The sequence below is a fragment of the Mchenga conophoros genome, linkage group LG9, assembly GCF_057382185.1.
Source record: "Mchenga conophoros isolate Kocher_MC1m ecotype Shallow Benthic linkage group LG9, M_conophoros_male_GT1.1, whole genome shotgun sequence".
NCBI lineage: Eukaryota > Metazoa > Chordata > Actinopteri > Cichliformes > Cichlidae > Mchenga > Mchenga conophoros.
Window position 1 is genome coordinate 189,631 of NC_140534.1, and position 20,335 is coordinate 209,965.

The 20,335-nt window shown below is 42.0% G+C and overlaps 2 protein-coding genes across 3 annotated transcripts; both read right to left on the minus strand.

Moving 5' to 3' along the window:
* Positions 1-108: 108 nt before the first annotated feature.
* LOC146566484 (DIS3-like exonuclease 1) lies at positions 109-11,636 on the minus strand. Its single transcript, XM_085286011.1, has 9 exons — positions 10,934-11,636; positions 8,822-8,914; positions 8,451-8,739; positions 5,783-6,018; positions 4,441-4,595; positions 4,087-4,265; positions 3,851-3,996; positions 3,016-3,187; positions 109-1,447 (listed from the first exon to the last, which is right to left on the minus strand). The coding sequence occupies exons 1-9, from the start codon at positions 11,170-11,172 to the stop codon at positions 1,130-1,132; spliced, it is 1,827 nt and encodes a 608-aa protein (XP_085142137.1). The 5' UTR covers positions 11,173-11,636; the 3' UTR covers positions 109-1,129.
* Positions 11,637-15,821: 4,185 nt separating this feature from the next.
* LOC146566485 (uncharacterized) lies at positions 15,822-18,956 on the minus strand. Of its 2 annotated transcripts, none has more exons than XM_085286012.1 (9): positions 18,785-18,956; positions 18,246-18,576; positions 17,783-18,022; positions 17,502-17,625; positions 17,280-17,385; positions 16,942-17,180; positions 16,691-16,846; positions 16,399-16,593; positions 15,822-16,309 (listed from the first exon to the last, which is right to left on the minus strand). In XM_085286012.1, exons 1-8 carry the CDS (start codon positions 18,857-18,859, stop codon positions 16,452-16,454), a joined length of 1,413 nt encoding a protein of 470 aa, XP_085142138.1. In that variant the 5' UTR covers positions 18,860-18,956; the 3' UTR covers positions 15,822-16,309; positions 16,399-16,451. The 2 variants fall into 2 exon arrangements, with proteins under 2 accessions (XP_085142138.1, XP_085142139.1); XM_085286013.1 differs by having other exon boundaries at positions 18,258-18,576; positions 18,785-18,952.
* Between the last annotated feature and the right edge of the window lie 1,379 nt (positions 18,957-20,335).

Genomic DNA, 20,335 nt, shown 5'->3' on the forward strand with positions numbered 1-20,335 from the left:
AGCTGTCAACTGACCATCACCCTCTTCCAAGCATTAAGTGCTCGTTCAATTATGAACAGTTCTTTCTTAAGCTACTGCAGGGACATGAAACGCAACACGATGAAGTGGCTCCATCTGCGCTAATGAAAACACCATTTTTAATTACAGGCCACTGCACACATATTGAAATAGTTATGTACAGTTCATATTTCTGTTGGTAGTTCTAGAAAACAATCTTAAAATCCACAAACCAAAAAACGCTTCTGATTATTTACCAGTTCAAACAATAAAAATGTCCTTGGTGTTGGTGTCTTCTATACAGGCTCTTGATATACAAACTATAAGATAAATACATCCTAGTTTTATACATCACTTCCAACACAACCAACCTCAGGTGTGTTCATTACTCTACGGGTTTATTTTAAAGTCTGCTAATGAGTGACATGAAGTTTTATCAGTCCGGTGACCTGTCCAGGGCGTATCCTGCCTCTCACCCTATGACAGCTGGGACAGATTCCAGGACGTGCAGAAGAAAATGGACGAGTGGACGTTTTATCATCTCCAGAACAATACTCGTGCTGGGTTTTGTATGAAGTGGTCACAGGTAGTACAATATGTGTGAACTCACCAAAAATGGTTCTATAACACAAGACATTTAATTTACACAAGACATTGATCCCACCAGTGAGATATTGAGATCACTGGTGCTGAGAGAAAAGCCTTTTGTTACCAGACTTCTTTAACCTGCTGCAGTTGACTAGTTTCCTGCAGGATTGAACCACATTTGCAGTGAGTACTAGGTCTTGTCAAAGTAACTGCTGACACTTCACTGGCATTAACACGTTCCCTATCCTCCTTACAACTAAGTTTAACTTGATGTGATTTTAAAAACTAACTTTTACAAAACGTATCCACTGATTCGGTTTGACTCTGGTTTCTAAAAAGATGGCGGGACATGTTTTTACTTAATATTGTGTTTGCTTTCCTGTGACTTCACACACTCGTGTGGTTTGTCCACACACAATCTGGAGCTACAAGAATGACCTGGATGACTCAGCACGAGTGATCTTCAATGATCACCGTTCTGTTAGCGCACAGCGTGCAGTTCTCACAAGTGTCTGCTTGGAGGTAAAGCTGGGCTACAGCGTTTCTATGCTGTTGTTGCCGGGAGGCGTGAAGCCCTTTCCAGATCCATCAGAGCCAACTCTCTGATTTCTTCCAGAATAGAGTACAGACTGGGAGTTTTGCTCTGACGAAACTCTCTTTCCTCTTTGGAGAGTTTGGGGCGCCGGGCTGTCTTCTCCTGAGCCAGCGCCTCTTCATTCTGACGCACCACCTCTTTGACCAGCTGACTGCGGCCCTGAGGGCTGGGCTGCTGGGACTTGGCACTGTGGTGAGGCTTGTTGCTGATGACCTCGAGGTTTAGACGGTCAGCGTGGCAAGTTGAAGAGTGGACAGAAATACGAACCTGAAGAGAGCAGAGAACGTAAGTCACAGTATTCCTCAGTTCGATCACTACACAGTAATGGCACCTACTGAAAATAGTCTAATGGAATGCTATGCAAAGACAGGCCCACTTAAGGTTTGTGACGTAATATATAACAGCAGTCCTCTCAGCACTGTGCGCAGCGTCACAGCTAAGTAGACAGTGGTGTAGAGTGGAGAAGTTTCCGACTGTGCCACAATTTTGTTCATAAATAGGATAAATTGGATACGTATGTTACACACACGTATCCAATGTAACAAACGTTCATCCATCCGTACACGAACTTTCTTTACTGTGCTTTCTAACATTCACACGACGTGGAGACTGGAGCAGAGGGGGAGAAAAACATTCATTAACACTGTGACCTCGGTCAAGTGTCACAGTGAGGTTGTTGTTTTGTTGATTTGTTTGTTGAATATCATCATCATCTCTTTGTTTGATATGATCATAGCTTGACAGCAGTCAATGCTGTGGTGGACAACTTGTGTTTGGGCTAATGTTTCTTTCTATCTTGTTTTGGCCACATGTGTCATCCATCATCATCCATCAGTAAGCTATGTTGTTAGCATTGCCTTTGCCCTTTGACATTTATGACCCCAGGATAAGTCCATGAAAGAAAGAAAAGATGTTGATAACAGTGGAAGCAGCAGTACTCTGTCACTTTTTCATGTCTTAAAGCCAAAGATGTGAGAATAACACACCGTTACTTCAGTTTCTTTTTGTTAGCTAACCTTAGGGTAATGTTTCCTGCTCTTTTTGCTTAAATCACATGCACTTATTCCTCACAATCATCGTGTGTAACATGCCTGAACTTAATATAACTTGACGCCAGTGATGGGCAGCAACGCATAATTAGATTACTTTTTTCAAGTAACGAGTAAAGTAAGGGATTACTGTTGCAAAAAAGGTAATTAGATTACTGTTACTGTCCCGTAAACACGCTGCTCTACTGTGTTACTAAACCGTGAGTTTGTTTGCAAGAGTGTCTCATGACAATGACATAAGTGCATGCGACGTTTGTGGTAACAAACGTGTGCAGAGCAACAATGGATCATTTATCGAGTGCGAGAGAGAGAGTGCGACCGTGCAGCGTTTAAAGGCGTTTATGTGAAAACAATTACCGCCCACTGTCATTTTTTATCTCCCTTTACAAAAAGGTTTGTGTAGAAACGCCACAAACTGGAAGCATTACATTTCTTGTCTTGGAGGAGAGCCTCCCCCCCCCCACACTTATGTTTTTGTTTTCATATAATATTTAAAAACAATAAACTGAATAACTTTAAATGATTTATTTTCAGGAATCATTTTCGTCTCATTCATCTTACTGACGTTTTGTTACCTTGAGATTAGCTAACAAAGCAGCAACCACACAACACTTTATCACAACAAGATCATAAAACGTCTCTTAATGTTGGACCACAAAAGATCCAGTAGTCGTATGAACCTGTGATTCATATACACTCATGCATATATATTTGGAATCGTCGCCTTTAGGCGCTGCATTGCTGGAAACCTTCTAAAATGATTGATTAGCGTTTTCTGTGACTTACGGTGATGTGGTCAAACAGTTTGAAGGTGGAGGTGCCACAGCTGGAGGTGGTGGTAATGCGGTCCGGGTATTTTCGCACAGTGCCACCCTGCCAATCACAGCTGCCGTCCTGTCCCGCTACCACCACCAGGCCCTCTTTGTTCTTCAGATACACAGGCCCCCTCACACCATACCTGTGAACAACATGGCTGTGGTCAGAGGCAGCCTTACTTACTCAGTGATATTACTCAACCTGCTTTGCGCCCTGTGATTTTAATCATTACATGGATTCTACAGCCTTCTCAAAATGACCACAGGTTACATTTTAATAAACTGTTAATATTGCATATCCCTGTAACACCACAAGCATGGAGAACACTGATGTTATTAAATTACACTTTCCTTGCAATAAACAAGCAGCAACCTCCAGAGGTTAGCTAAGCTAACGTAGAAGTGCCACAAACACAAGGCTGGCTCCAAAGCACCGTCCCTCCCCACAGACTCAACTTCAGCAATGCAATTAACTTATTTAAAGCCTGGTAGAGAAAAGATTCGGGGTTTTAGCCGATTTTCCCTGCTCACAATAAATGTTTAAGGAATTAGTTTAGTAAATTTATACAATTTAAAACTCATTTTGAGGTTTTTTAAGAGAAAATAAAACTAGCGTGTATACTGTTAAATATACATTGATTAGCGTGCAATTACATCTTCCAACAAATTCATTCATTGTCATAAACTTTGAATTCGTCTATTAAAAATACACGAGTGGTTGGCCGTCTGTGAGCTGCTGTACAGCTCCATTAAACAAAGGAAAAGAAGAAGACTGCAGAACAAAACACAGGACTGAAGGTTCTTACTCTGGGATAAACACCAAGACACCGTTGTCTCGAATGGAGTAGACAACAGCGTCAGCCACACAGCACGGGTCTGTCTGAGGGTCTCGTTCTCTGAAAAACAGACACTGAAACAGTGCTGTGGATCGCATTTGGGCTGCCTGTGCTGCCTGCAAATGAAACACAGACGTCAGCACAGCTTCTGTTAATAGAGTAAGAGGTGAATCATTGAAAAACACAAACAATAAAACACCCCTGACCCTGTTCTTGCTGTTGACATGGTGAGCCATTTCCTCCACTTCTTTGTTACTGGCTGGTGCTTTACCAGATACAACGCCCCTCTGCATGTGCAGGGCTGCGGTAAGAAGGCGGTGCACGACAATGTCTGCGTACCGACGGATGGGTGAGGTAAAGTGTGTGTAGCGATCCAGAGCCAGACCTACGACAACGAAGCAAATATCAGCACGTTAGCCTTCTTTCTAGTTCTCAGTCGAATAATTCTTCACAAACAACAGACGTTGGACAAGTGTGTGCAGACGTGTGATGGATGGACTGACCCACAGTCACACTGAAACTCTAGTGCAGCCAATAAAAGCTGTGCAGCGGTATCGTACCATAATGGTAGTATTGGTCTTGAGGATGAGCACCAGTGGAGAAGTACAGAGCCTGTGACATAGCAGTGGTGGCCATCATTCTGAACAACCTGTTCACCAAGGGGTCCTGTGGGTCCACAGCTCGGTCCAGTGAGGCAGCTAAAGCCTTGTTGGACCTGAAGGAACAGAGCCAGAAACCAGGGATGAGTGAGGCCTCTCATCTCAGCAGTCAGTGACACAAAGCTACTTGCATCACCATGTCTCTTGTCCTGGGACCGGTTCTGCTGTTGGTTTAACCCCCCCCCCCCCCCCACAATCCTCCAACCGCACATTCATATTTTGTTTTCAAACTCCATTGCAGTTCATTCCACGCCTCAGATCCTCAGACCTTTTGTAAACAGTTAAACAAATAAAAGTTAACTGTAATAGATTACAGGTTGTAATTAAATAAATCACTGCCTCTTTTAAAAAACAGAAAAACAAACCATCTTTAATTATTTGAGTTGTTTGTTTTGTTCCCGTGTGAGAATATTCAACACTGCTCTCTGTGCAAAACGGGTTTAAAAGCATAAACAGCTGTGGGATCCTGTTTGTCCGGGATTTGAACCGGGGAACAAACTGCGGCAGGATCAGCGTTGTGCCGAGGTCGGCATCGCCGACAGCATGTGTTCCCCCTGCGTGGCGAGCGTTCGCTGGGCACGGAGTGTGGATCCAGGTTACGCCGCCTCCATTACAAACAGTCAGACGTGGAAGTAGTGATGTTTTAGTTTTGTAAAAAAGTGAAACCTGAGTGTCGTTACATTACCATTCAGTTTAAGGGTTACAACAGAAAATGAAATATTTATTGTCCTCTCGTGGTATCAGACGGGATTATTTTAACAAACGAAGGACATTTTGCCTGATAATTATATTTATCCTGTAACTTTACTGTGTAAAGAGCTAAAACCTCCAAAGTTTCAGGAGTAGTTAGTCGTTATAAGAAGTGTTTGTGAACTGAAAATCAAGAATGTGGGATCCTGTTTGTCCGTGATTTGGACAGCCCAGCGTGTGCTCCCGACGCAGGGGAAACTAATTCTGTCGGGGAGACCGACCTTGCCACGACAGCTGTTGTGAAGCTGAAGCCAAAGGCAAGATATGCTTCATCATATGTTCTAGTCTTTGGTTTGGAAGCATATTTGGCTTCAACCTCAACCTGAGCTGAAGGAACATGTCTTCTTCTTGTCTGACTGCTCATGTGACACCTGAGTGTGTCCCCGTGTTATCAAACATTTCAGGTTCACACACTTGTGTGTCTGAACATGATGTGCGTTGGACTACAATATGCATTTCCTCAGTTTCTATACTGAACAGTCAAAAACATTACCTGGTGTCAATGGTGAAACCTTTGGCCTTTGCAGTGTCCACCAGCTGGTTGAATAGCTCCTGTTGTGGTGGTGGGTGACACCTTAGAAGGGCCTGGTTGGGGAAAGCTTCCTGGATCTTGCGGGCCACCCAGTGGTTGGCGTAAATCATGCACTCTGCCATGGTCTCATGGACCTCCAGGGGCTGACGAGGGACCAGGGCCGTAATGTTCCTCTCCTCATCCAGCTGGGCACCCACCTGAAAAGGGAAAATGCTTCTAACGTGACTTCAATGAAAAAGAATATGAAAATGCATCAGTGGGCCACATTTTACTACAGTTTACTTTAACTCAGTTGAACATGCACCATTCCACCGGAACAAATGCTGCACGGAGAACCAAATGTGAATGAATCTCAACCTGAAAACAGTCTACTGTCTTTCCTACGTTCAGCTCTCTATCATACCAGTAAGAACACATATCCCTAACAGGCACACAGCTCTGCTCATGGGCACAGAAACTCCACCGATCTGCTGTTCATGCTTTTTGTTTATAGTGGACAGCCAATCAGAGTTTAAGTTAGCTCAAAGGAAATGTGCCTTAAAGAGAGAACAAAACTTTTCTCAGACTAAGGATGAACTGAGGGGACCCAAAGTACTTCAGCAGGAACCAAAAGAAGCCAGAAAGTTTGGATTTGAACACAGTTTTGGCCGTTTTATATAATAGATCAAGATGAAACATCTGTTGTCCTTATCCTTCAGGACAACAGATGTTTCACCAGCGGTCAATAATCCAGCTTTGTCAAGATAAGAACTTGATTTTTGGGTGGCAGCTCAATCATTAAACACACTTTTAGAAATATATTGGTTTTTCCACTATCCCAGAAGCAACCCGAGAGAATCATTTTTACTTCATATCAATATTCTGTGTGCGTACAGCCATAACAGGAATGCAATAACTGAATAATAAATAAATCCAAGACATCCTATTAGAGAGCATCTTATAGAACAACAGGAATTGTCCATATGAGGTTTTAACAGATGGCCGACCAGCCGCTGTAGATAAATGGCTGTGATCTAATGTGAAAACTGTCAGTGGTTTCACAGTGGAGTGCTTGGTTTCTTTATTCCAATATTCTCACTGAAATGACTTTCTGATAAAATGTTTTCTGCTGAGGAACGTGTTCTGCTTAGACGCCTGATTTTAAAAATAACGTCTCTATTAGACCGTACTATAATTTATTATCGATGAAAAGAAATATATGGTATCCATCTGTAATTCTGTAAATAACACAGCAAAAAACCAAACTAAACATAAAGACCTGGAAGACTCCTGCGTCTAAATTCATTCAGTTATTGTACTGAGTCCTGAACATGTTAGAAATATGGTATCTAAGCAGATTCTTACTCTGGATGGCATTACCTTGGCCTCCAGTAACGCTGTGAGGAACCTTGGAGTCATGTTTGACCAGGACATGTCCTTCAATGCACATATTAAACAAATATGTAAGACTGCGTTCTTCCATTTGTGCAACATCTCTAAAGTTAGAAATATCCTGTCTCAGAGTGACGCTGAAAAACTAGTTCATGCATTTATTACTTCCAGGCTGGACGACTGTAATTCATTATTATCAGGATGTCCAAAAAACTCGCTGAAAAGCCTCCAGCTGATCCAAAATGCTGCAGCAAGAGTCCTGACAGGGACTAGAAAGAGAGAGCAGATTCCCTTCATTGGCTTCCTGTTAAATCCAGAATTCAAAATCCTGCTCCTCACATACAAGGTCTTAAATAATCAGGCCCCATCTTATCTTAATGACCTTGTAGTACCATATCACCCTATTAGAGCACTTCGCTCTCGCTCTGCAGGCCTACTTGTTGTTCCTAGAGTATTTAAAAGTAGAATGGGAGGCAGAGCCTTCAGTTTTCAGGCCCCTCTTCTGTGGAACCAGCTTCCAGTTTGGATTCAGGAGACAGACACTATCTCTACTTTTAAGATTAGGCTTCAAACTTTCCTTTTTGCTAAAGCATATAGTTAGGGCTGGACCAGGTGACCCTGAATCCTCCCTTAGTTATGCTGCAATAGACCGTGGCAGCTGGGGGATTCTCATGATGACGCCGAACATCATCATCACCTCTTTGTCATCATTATCACTGACTACATGTTTATAGACCAATCTCCATTTAATCATTAGTTATCATTAATCCCTGGCCCTTTTCCACAGGTGTCTTTTGACCTGATTTCCTCCCCTCGGCTGTATGAAGTGTTTCGGGGTGACTGATACTGAATTTTCTAACCATGATGTCATCTGACAAAATGACCAAACACAGAGGTTAAGTCAAACTTTCACTTAGACAGAAGCTTAGAAGGGAGAATCTTCTGCAGCTGAAATGTGCGAGAAAGATAGTGGTTCCAGTTTTTAATGTGCAGAATGGATTTCTCTCCACTGAAGCTATGTGCACGGTTTACTTTGTTTGATTCACTTCAGATTCATTGAATCATTTTGTGTCGTATGTTAGACATCAGTAGTGACGATGTGTTAGGGTTAGACACTCAGCTATAACATGCTTACGCTTTCAATTAAGAACATGAACCTTAAATGTTTGCAGTCTTTATTTATATAGTCTTACTGTTAAGTACACACATTACCAAAACACACAAAATACTCTATGAAGATACAAGAAACCAATCATACCTCCACTCCTTCCAGCTCCAGCGCTCCTCCTCTGTCCCTCTTTGCCCGAAGATGTCTGGCTACATGTGTGAGCATCTCAAGTGCCTCAGTGAGTTGAGCTAGCTTAGAACCCTTTTCCTGAGGACCCAGGTTGGCCAGTTCCGCTACCTCAACCTGTTCTCCGTTGAGGAGCGCCTGAGCCAGCTCGTAGTGGAGCTGATAGGAGGAGCGGATGAGTGTACGACCATACCAGACCTCTTGGACTTCAAGGGATTCTGCGTCAAGCTCCCAAAGCACGCTCATTGCATACCTGAATTTGAAAGTGTCAGTTACACAACTAGCATGCATTTTAAGCATATGAAAATGAAACGTGTGATGGGAAGTCTACTAACCTGTCAGCACCTCCCAGCAGTGAGCAAAGGTCTGCGCTGAGAATAGCAGGCAGCATGTCGTACCTGCGGTCTGCCAGGTAGTAGGTTGTAGCCCTTAAGAAGTGACATAATAAATATAAAAAGGCAATGAGATCAAAGCAGCAGCTTTATCATCTTCTTTCTAATCAAAAGTGAGACATAATTTGAAAATAAGTACTAAATATTCAGAGTTTGTTCCACCTTTGTCATTTTCATCCTTCTGTTTATTAATAAGTCAGGAAGGATGAAATAAATAAGCAAAATGTTTTTCTTATGATTTAATAAATATTCCCCATTTTCTGAAATAGAATTTAAGGCTTCAAACCACAATCATGAGATTTTAATTTACTTCTTTAAAGTGTGGAGGCGAGCTGGACAGGTGGGTGATCTGCACGCTGCTTTGTGGACAGCTATGAAATGTAAAATGGAATTTTAGAGTAAGTCAGAGAGAAAGCAGAGGACCAAAACTACATTAAAAATCACAACATAAAAAATATATAGTAAGATTTCAGTATTATTTTATAAGTGCACGTTGTTAACAGTCTACACGGAGTTTCTCTCCTCACTCGGCTCTCAATCATCTTCTGTACATGCTGCTGCTGCTGCTGCTGCTGCCTTTAAAAAACGACATGCACTTCATGGACCTTCTTACTAATTTATCTGCAGACTACACTTTATCAGATACATTTTATTAGCACTGGGTTAGACACTTCTGCCTTCTGAACACTCCTTTCTTCACTTCCAAGACTCAACAAGGTGCTGAAAGAATTCCGTAGAGATTTTGGATTATAGCGAGATTACACCGAGATGACAGCAGAATGCATTTGCTGCAGATTTGTCGGCCGTTCAGCTGTGACACAAATTTTTTTGGGCTGCTTCCCTGTCACATGGTGTCATCGCTGCATGTTCCCAGGAAGGAAAATTTGTGGAGATCAAGTGCAAGCATTACTTTTGCAGCCCCGACCTTCACTTCATTTACTGCAGATATTTTAAACTCAGTTTTATTCATTTGTACAATACAGCACAAAATAAATAAATAAATCAGAACATGTGCATATATCTGGACATAAACACAGATGAATATCTTCTTGTTCTATTACTGTGGTTCAACTGTCTTGTATCATCATCCTCTTTATTAATAAGATGCACTGAAAGCCAATTATAGACAAACCATTAACATCAGGTACTCAAGGTCACATGCCATCATGTGACCTCCGGTGTTTTCCTGACACCCGTAACTGTACAAAGGGGATCTGAAAACAAATGATGTGTGACACACTGTTCTTTACTTCTACCACTCAGTAGAATAAAACTAATTTAGTTGGAAGCGGACTCATTTTTCCTTTTTTTGCTGCATGACCTTCTGGTTGAATGTTGTGTACAAGTATGGCTGCCATGTCCCGTAGTAATATATGTTTATGAAGGCCACAGTGAAAATCACTCAGGCTTTCCCACAGCGGAAACATTCCCCTGTCCTGTTAATGGCATCGTACTCAAAATGAGCACAAGTTCTTCGTAACAACATGGACCACTGTGTTCTGTGTGTAGCAGTTCTCTACTGTGAGAACCCCAACCACCTTTTAGCACGACCAGCATTCGTCCATTCGCACACATATTCATACAGCGCGTTAGTCTATACCTTTAAGCATTTTCTCTCACATGCACACTCACACTAACGGATGCATCCAGGGAAATTTGGGGGTTAAGTATTTTGTGCAAGGTGACTTTAACATGAAGCCCGAAGGCACCAGGGATTGAACCAACAACGTGCTGACCATTGGTTCAATTCCTGGTGCCAGTGATACTTTCAAAGCCATCATGGACCCTGTGAAGTCCTTCTACATGTGATTAAATGATAGACATTTAAGGCTTAATGCTTCACATCAGACACGAGCCTTATTTAAGGTGGCCCTCTGTGTTATTTATAATTGCGCTACAAGGCATGCTGCTGATGCAACATTAATTCAGGCAACAACTTTCTTGCCTCTTTGTACTTCTGAAAGTTCCTCTGAACACTTATGCAAGATGCTGTAATTTTCTTTTATCCTTTTATATCCCACCTACTCTACCCAACCACTCCAACCAGTTCCTCACCTTGAACGTGCCTCCAAGTCTGTGAGCGAACCCTCTTTGACAAAGTGAGTGACATCAGCAATGTGAACTCCCAGCTCCAGCCTTCTGTTGGGGAGCTTGTGTACAGACAGCGTGTCGTCTACATCTTCACAGCCGCGTGGATCGATGCTGAACACCAGGCGACTGTCCCTAAGATCCCGCCGCTCTGCCACCTCAGAGGGGTCTACCGTCCACGGCTTCTCCAGAGAGTTGACCGGCATCTCTCTCAGCTGATGGCAGACGGACAGGCACAGCTAAACAGCCGCATAGTCTTTTGAACTTTTCACATTTTGTTATGATTCTATACAAAACATTAATAATAATAATAATAATAATACATTTTATTAAGCGCCTTTCAAAACACTCAAGGACACTTTACACAAAGACAAAGCAAAACAGTGTTTCACTTTCAGTTGCTCCCTTGTCACAAGGGGTCACCACACCTGATAGCTCAGCATCTTTTGATACGGCAGAGTTTTATACCAGATGCCCTTCCAGGCACAACCCTGATTTGTATCTCCGGTTGCAATCGAACCAGTGACATTTTGCCTGCAAGCCAGTGTGTAAACCACTGATGAAAAAAGGAAAGAATGAACTATTCCACATATTTAATGATTCTTTAATATTTTGTTGATTTGATAATAATAATAATAATAATAATGGATTGGATTTATATAGCGCTTTCCAAGGCACCCAAAGCGCTTTACAATGCCACTATTCATTCACTCTCACATTCACACACTGGTGGAGGCAGCTACAGTTGTAGCCACAGCTGCCCTGGGGCAGACTGACAGAAGCGAGGCTGCCATATCGCACCATCGGCCCCTCTGGACAACAATAGCTATATTGCAATCTTTAAAACCTTTGGTTACTATGGTAACTCTCTGATAACCAAGCACTCTCTGATGTGACCAATCACAGAAGCTCTACTGCCACCCCCTTTATAACATAAAAAGTTATGAATGATGTTCCAGTCTATGATAGTGGACTCATCTGTGCTTGTCCTTTGTTACAGCCCATTGCAACCCTTACACTCCTTACAGTGGAAATGCAGTTGTCTTCAGGTGTTGCCTAGGTTTAACTGCCGATTGTCTACACCTGGTGAGGTGTGGCTAAAGGCGTTCCTGAAGTGGTCTAGTCCAATCACCTTCTCCAGGCCAATCAGCATTCATGCTGTGTCCTCGGTTATTCTTCCTTGTACACGCCTCATCTCATCACTCATGCTCCATTCAACCATTCCACCACCAGCTTCCAGGCTCTCGGGGCTCCTGCTCTAATCCTTTTCACAGACGGGGTTCTGTTCCGCTGAGATAGGCCATCTGAGTCTAACGGCAAATCACCTGTTTAAATTCTGTTCATCAGTAAATCAATTTCATTCTTTCAAATAACCTCTCCTTATTAAAATATCTGTACTGTATTTAGTGATGAACAATTGTTAAACTCTGGTGTTTGCTCCCATAATTTCCCTTTTATTTTGACGCTCTCTGCTCTTTCCTCTTTCACCTGATCTCTGACTGCGATTGTTTGGAGGTGAAAACCAAACATCACCTGGGTTTCAGAAAACCAGAGTTACCCTGGTAAGCAACCATTCTCTGTATCTCACTATGGGAGATATAATCTACTTCCAGGTTGTAAGTTCTTTATCCTTAACAAGGTATGGAGCAGGGTAAGCCCACACTAAGGACTGAGTGTGCCAGTGAGGATGCAATAATATCAAAAACGCATAACCTAACAAATGTAATAGATGGTCCTCTGGTGAGCTGTGAAGGTCACACTCTCAGTAGCCTTCAACAGCCACACAGACAGATACACTCAACAAAACAGGAACACACAGATGCTTCAATCTATGCAAAGGAGTGCAAGACACAGAAAAGCGCTATATATGGCTACATTTTCAGCAATTTACCGTTTAAAAGTGGGCCCTGCATAAACAGGATGTGGACCAATTGGTGCATTCCCAAAGTAAATGTGATACGAAAGAGTAGCTAAATGCAGTTTAATAAATGGAAAATAATCCTCTCTTATTTAGCTAATCCTGAAGGAAACATAACACATGTGGAACAGAGTTAGGAATGGGTACCGGCAATGTTCCCTCGAAGCTGTGTGTGTGCACAATTGCGCACTGCTGGCACGGTCTCTGCGCACAGAAAATCTGCGTTGCGCACAAAAAAAAAAATCTAACCTGAATTGAAATTAAAATCAATACTTTAACAAGTCTGTTTTGCAGTGTTAGTCAGTGACTGGCTGCTCCCGTATGGGATCCAGCCAGTAATGCGATTCACATTCGTATATACGCAGCTAATCAATGTCGTTGACAGGCTCTGACAGCGTCCTTATGTGCCGACACCGGTGTTTTAGCGAGCAAAGCGGCGTGGCGACGTTTAGTGTGTGTCAGAACAATGAGGCGACTGCTGAGTGTTACAGGTGTTACAGCAGTGACACATCTGCTGCTGTCAGGCCTGCAGGTATCAGGCTGTTGTTCTCCTTCATCTCATAGTTGACAGAAATTATTTTTGGAGTGGCACAAATAATTTGTGTGGCATCAGATTTGATGCAATTTGATGATTGTTCTCTAAATAATTTAAAATGTTTATTTAAAAAAACGCCTTGGCTGCATTTTTAGGTAAACAGCTGCAAAAAACTTTGTTGTTTGCATAACTCAGTTACTTTTTTGAAGAAGTAACTATATAATTAATTACCCAACATTGGTCATTATTTACTGTATTTTGCAGACAGAGTTACAGACTCTCTCCCAGACCACAGACTCATAATACAAGTCAGAGCTTTATGAAAAAAAAACAAAAGAAACTTGTGTTTTCAAAATTGGAGTTCAAGTTATTTTTACTTCCAATAGTGTTAACATGCTACACAGGTCATGAACAAGATTTTTTTGTTTTGTTTTTTTAAATTTTCATTGTAAGTGGGCTAAAATAGTTAATTAAAAGTAGTCTAACATAAATGTAAATGCTGTAATTTTATTATTTTAATAAACCATGTAACTTGCATGGATTCAATGCTGGCGTCACCACAGTGCACACGTCTGCTGTTGCTCACAGTGGTCCAAGGGATCGCTCAGGGAGTTTCTGTGTTCGCTCAGACACATGAAAAATTAGAGGGAACATTGGGTGCGGGTATACCGGATACGGGTGGCTTTTTTTTTTCTTGAGATGTCATACACTTTGGATTCTAGCCAATCATTTTACGTTTCCGAGGATAGTAGGCGGGTCCAGGTACGTATGTTCTTTGAGAGCAGAGCTACAGATTAAATGTCCAAGGCAAAGCGGTCAAAAGTCTGGCTGTACTTCACAGCAAAATATGCAAACTCAGCAGCAACAAGTGCTTTAAGGTGATACTGTGATACTGTGCAAAGGAAGTAACACCTCGAATCCAATGAAAGACCTGGCAACGCAATAGCGTTTTTTTAAAAGCAGAGAAATGCATCGTATTTGATAGCTTGCTGCGAGACTTCACACCGAGCACATCTGCTGCGGGTGGGTTGCCTGTTATTGGACCTGGAGTTAGCAACATCCCCCAAAAACCCGAAGAGGAGAGTCCTGGCCCCTAGCCCTGCCAGTGTAGCAGACGGATGATGATGCAGCAGCAACCGTTCTTCTCTGCGTGAGGAGCTTAATGTTGTTCGTGTGTAATTTACGTTGAGTAGGCTAACCACGTTATTACATTAATGCATGTAAGGTGAACTAGCAAACACCGTCGTAGTTACATGCGACTGTCTTCTTGTTTGATAGAGTGATACCATACATGCCCTGTAGCTGCAGAAAAAGCTAACACCGTTATCTTTTTACAAAAAAAACAAACAGCTAAACATGTTTTCCATTATTCACCGGTTCCAAACAAAGTAGGTATGTTGTATCAAAAGAAAAGGCTAACTTGGTTATCATTTTGCAGAAAAAAGAGACTGCTAAAAATAAAAACATAAGAGGTTTTTGGACAAAGTTTGTGTTCTCCATTCTTTAAGCAATTCAATTCAATTCAATTTTATTTATATAGCACCAAATCACAACAAAAGTCGCCTCAAGGCGCTTCATAGATACAGAGAAAAACCCAACAATCATATGACCCCCTATGAGCAGCACTTTGGCAACAGTGGGAAGGAAAAACTCCTGTTTAACAGGAAGAAACCTCCAGCAGAACCAGGCTCAGGGAGGGGCGGGGCCATCTGCTGCGACCGGTTGGGGTGAGAGAAGGAAGCAACGGTTAGAGCACCATTTAAGCACCAGCACAGTTTCAAAAGTACCGGTATCGGATAAAACCTAAACGATACCCATCCCTAAACAGAGTATAGATAAGGAATCTCTCAAATACTTCATAAAATGAGCATGTAGAAAGTGATCTAGCATTCTGAATGTTCACAATGACTCTCAGAGAGAGACCTGCTTCATTTTAAATCAGCCACTCGTGTGCCACGCCCAGAGTGCTGACCATTTGGGATGTGGAAGAAAAAAATCACGCCAAGTCAATGTTCAAAGGCAATGGTCATGGCCAGTAGTGGAACAGAAAAGCTAGTTCTGCCATCAATGGCCTGATGGGCCAGTATGGGATCTATAAAAATGAGAGACAGCTACTCCTCCCTCACCCCACTCAGTATCACTGGTATGAGGTTGAGAAGGGGAAAATGCATACAGGTCAATGCTGAACACATGAGAAGCTACTTTAAGGCATATCACCCAATTTGTAATATTGCTAAACATTTCTTAAGGCAGACGAGTCATGCTGGCTGGGTCAGTGTCATTTTTGTTGTAATTGATGTCTGGTTTGTTCTGTTCCCTAGTGATGGGTAGGGATGGGTACCAGTATCCGGTGTTCTGACATAATCCTTGAAATAGTAATAACACAGTATCCTCAGCAAAGATGAATTAAACAAGTTTTATTTTAATGGAAGTTTACTTCAAGTCTTCAGATTTTTACTGTCTTTTATTTGATTACTTTAAAGTATATGATTACATTAGAGTAATTAAATAAAGACAGTTTTGATGGAGCTCCTGAGCCAGCCCAAGCTCTCTATGAAGACGAGGAAAAACTCCCCTGGGGGGGCCAGACTGACGGGAAGAAACCTCGGGAAAGCCCATTCAAAGAGAGATCCCCTTTCCTGGGATGGCTGGGGGGGGTTACAGGAATTCCAAAACACTGAAATTTAAAGTGGGCCAATTAAAAAAAATTATTTCCTGAAAAAAAGAAAGGTAATTCATACATCACACATAAATGATAACGTCTGAATTGTGTGTGTTTGTGTGTGTGTGTGATAGGCTTATCTCAGCCAAGTGTGATGCTGTAGCTCCTCCAGCGTCGGCCGCGTCTCCGGGACTTTGGTTAAACACGCGTCCAAGAAATCCCGGCAGTCTGGAAAGAAAGGAAAGAGAAAAAACATGAAGATGATAGTTCCAGTGGTCCAAGCCATCAGTCAGTCTTGAAGTGTGACATTTTCTTACTTTTGGACAGATGTCTTTTGAATTTCAGGCGCTCCACAGGACGCCTGTCTTTTTCAGGCTCTTCTCCACAGGACGCCTGTCTTTTTCAGGCTCTTCTCCACAGGACGCCTGTCTTTTTCAGGGACAATCTTCACCCACAAATTCATAAAGTCCTTGTGAAGGGTCAGTTTCTCAATGATTGTTCGCCCATGGTACCTGTGGAAGATTACAGTTGTCATTAATTTTCATTAATTGTGTAAACTCACAGAAAATAAAACATTGATGCACTTCAAACCCATTTAAAAGTACCCACCTGGCTTCAGGTGCAGCATCCCCTGCCATTCTAGAGGCAGCAATTAGAAATCTTTCAGTGAAGGTTCCTGTTTTCAGGGTGACGGCTGCTCCAAGTTTGTCAGCCAGCTGGTGCAGGTGTTGAGCCGTGCTATTCCTCACTGCAACACAGCGATGGCTGAGCAAGGACAATATTAGACACACAACTCAGTGAACATGATCTCTCTTTCATGTCTTCTAATAAAATCACTACAGCTTCTTCTCTCCTCTTACGTCAGTCCTGTGTTAAACAGAGCGCTCAGAATCCGTCCATGGCTGCAATTTTCCACCATGGCATCAAGCGCCAGATTGACCTCCTGATGTAGAAAGTTGTTGTTGGTCATTGCAAGCTTCAGCAATAGAGCTCGGCCTGTTGTTTCAACTTCTGGGTCCATTGTTCTCTGGAGCTGAATGTAGAGCTCATTGATGGCATGTATGGCCTCAAAGGCTATTGCTGAGCGTTGGTTTTTCACCTAAAATGTGAGTGAAAATCATCAGTTGAGGCTGTAGTATGCACTTGAAGGGAAACTAGCTGCATGAAACGCATATAAGAAACATAAAGTGTGCAATACCTCCTCAATGAGGACCAGACACACTTCATGTAGTTTAGTCTTCAGGATGTCCGAGTGGTGCTTTGCCAGAGACTGAATAGTTTGCAAGCCGTGTCTTTTCTTAATCCTGTATTTACACAACACAACATTGAACACGACTTCAGGAACACCACAAATAACACAGCCACATTATGCAGCACTGTTTCTGTGCAGTATTTAATGTCTCCTTACTACGTTTCTTACCAGTCGTCTGAAGACAGCAGACTAAAGCTGTGGGACAGGCTCTCTACAGGTGTAGCTACAGGCGGGAGTTTGACCCTGCTCTCTCTTGGATTATTCTGACTGCACTGACTGTCTGCTTTCTTGTCTGATAATCAACGAGGTTAGTAAAAAGAAACTGTCATTTCTTCTAATTCGAAGCATGATGCAGTGATTAATTGTTCATTAAAATCTTTTTAAAAAATCTCTTAATTTAAAGTTTGATTATTCAGCATCTTCTACAGTTACTGAGGAAAACCACTTACCGTCTATAGGGACGACTTTTGCACGGCGCAGCAGCGTCCCAGGCCGAGGTCCTCGTTTTTGCGGTATGGGAACTGTTGGAGGTTTTGGAGTCAAAGGCTTTACTGCAGTAAATGTTTTGGTTGGTACTGTGTGTCCAGGTGAGGTTACAATCCCATCCTGGAAATGCTGCAGTTTTTCCAAAATAGGCCCAAATTTGTCTTTTGCTGTCAAGACTCTTATTCCACGAATGACCTTCGTGTCTGTTTAGACAAAAAAATAACTAAATAACTACAAATTGACATCTTACAAAAACAACAATAAACATTTTTCTTCCTGATTTTTTTTTTCTTCAAAAAAGCATATAAAATGAATGGACAGCAAGAATGTGTAATTTAGCATTAAAATAGATAATCTACAGTGTCAAATTTTAAAATCTAAACTAACTGATTAACAGCAGGTGTAACCACTAAAGAAAAGCATCACCTTTGAACCGACCTGCTCCTGAATGTTTAGCAGAGAAAACAGGCAATTGCGATGGACAAGCTGCTCGAGGAGGTGGAGGAACTGGAGTGAGCGGTGTCATCTCAACAGGACTAACAATGAAAGGAATGGCCCTCAGATCACTTGGTGTGTGTGTGTCTGCAGAGCTGAGGCTACTCAGACTTCTTTCAGGGTCCTCCTGATTCCAAAAGGGGTCATCCAAACAGTTCCAGCTTCCCTGGACTCTCTGTGGAGAGCCTGCGCATTGCTCAGGTAAAGGTGGGAGATGCACAGCATAATCTCTGGGTCTCTGTGCGATATGCAATGTGTCTGCCTGTTGAAAGAACACATTTGTCTTACTGCTCTGAGCTTTGTGAAAGTCCAGGATCCTGGACTCTGTGGTGAAGCGCTGACAGTTGCTCTGTCTACAGTGACTTACACAAAAATTACACTGTGCAAAGCAGCAAAATATAACACATCTCTCAGAAACATTTACATTTGATCAGCAGAGAAGTCAAGAATGAGTATGTTTAGTTACTTACATCTCCACCTGTGCGCTTTCTCTGAATCAAATCTTTAAAGCGATGGAAAAAGTTATTTGATGTCTTTTCAGACATGCCTGAGATAAAAAGTGAACAAATTGTTTAGAAATAGAAAGTTAGTGAGTGCTGCTCAGTGTGTGAGTGGCAAGTTCTAACTGAGCTGCTCAGTAAATAACTGTTATGATGTGGAACTCACAGAGCATTTTTTGAAAATATTCATATATATACACTATTTTGTGTTTACATGGCAACGGGAGGAAACAACCCGGCAAAATAACACATGACAGCGAGATAAATTTATATTGGCATGTGTATTCAGAGTGTTACCACTATTCTAGGATTTCTATTGTCAGAATAATATTTGTGACTTTAGACCTTTATTTAAACTGTAGACTTGCTTGAACTTAAGAAAGTAGAAGGTTGGTTTGTTATGCTTCAAGGTTGGATTTTATTAATGAAAACATTAAAGGGAAAAATGTTAACAAGCAAACAAACCTTACTAAAAATGTTCATGTTATTCATTGCATTATACAACATAGTGAAGAAAGCTGCAAGCTTGACTAAAATTCAAGTATTAGAGAGCTCCATTAGCATCTAGTCTGGCTTCACTCTACAAGCCAGGACAGGTTTGCGTGACTGGAGGCTCAGACTGTGTATGCAACCCATAAAACTGGATGGAGCATTGTTTGACATATAATATTAATTCAGCAGTGGAGTTCTCTGCCAGGGCATGACTGACATTTATGAACATCGCTGTGAGGCATTTTATCACTCTTGGAGCCATATAGAAAATATTGCAGCTCCTCTCCCTGTCAGATAATGGCACTAATTTCACCAGCATGGTTTAAACCTCTGTGACTGCTGAAGGGCAAGAATTACTGGTTCTTTGTGCGTCTTAATCCTTACCAAATAATGAGAAAAAGTCTGTCATTTTTCACGGCTTATAATTCAAAAGGTGGGCTTTTTCAAACCCCACATTAAAACAAATGTTTCTTTTTTTGGCATGTATTCATTTATTTATTTATTTTTGATGCATCATTCCAAAGTAGTTATGCAATATAGAAAAACATCTGCAATGAGGTAACCAAGAAGGTCACCAAGGGACAGTCGCCATGGCATTTTGTCCTGATTGTGTCAAGAGCGTGGCTGTAAGCATAAAGGAAGAAAAATTCCATCCATCCATTCGCTTCCGCTTATCCTTTTCAGGGTCGCGGGGGTCACTGGAGCCTATCCCAGCTGTCATAGGGCAAGAGGCAGGGTACACCCTGGACAGGTCGCCAGTCTATCGCAGGGCTAACACATAGGGACAGACAACCATTCGCACTCACATTCATTTGCACATTCACACCTAGTGACAATTTGGATTATCCAATTAGAGGCTTGTTGCTACCTAGTTAGCGATGCTACACACCTGTTACTGTGTATTTTTCAATGATTCAGCACTCCTTGGATTTTTAGACAGTAATGAGATCATGTGCACACTCCACAGAGGTCCAGAGTCCAAATGTGACCTCTAGCACCAAACGCTTGCTGCAGCTGTTGGTGTCAGAG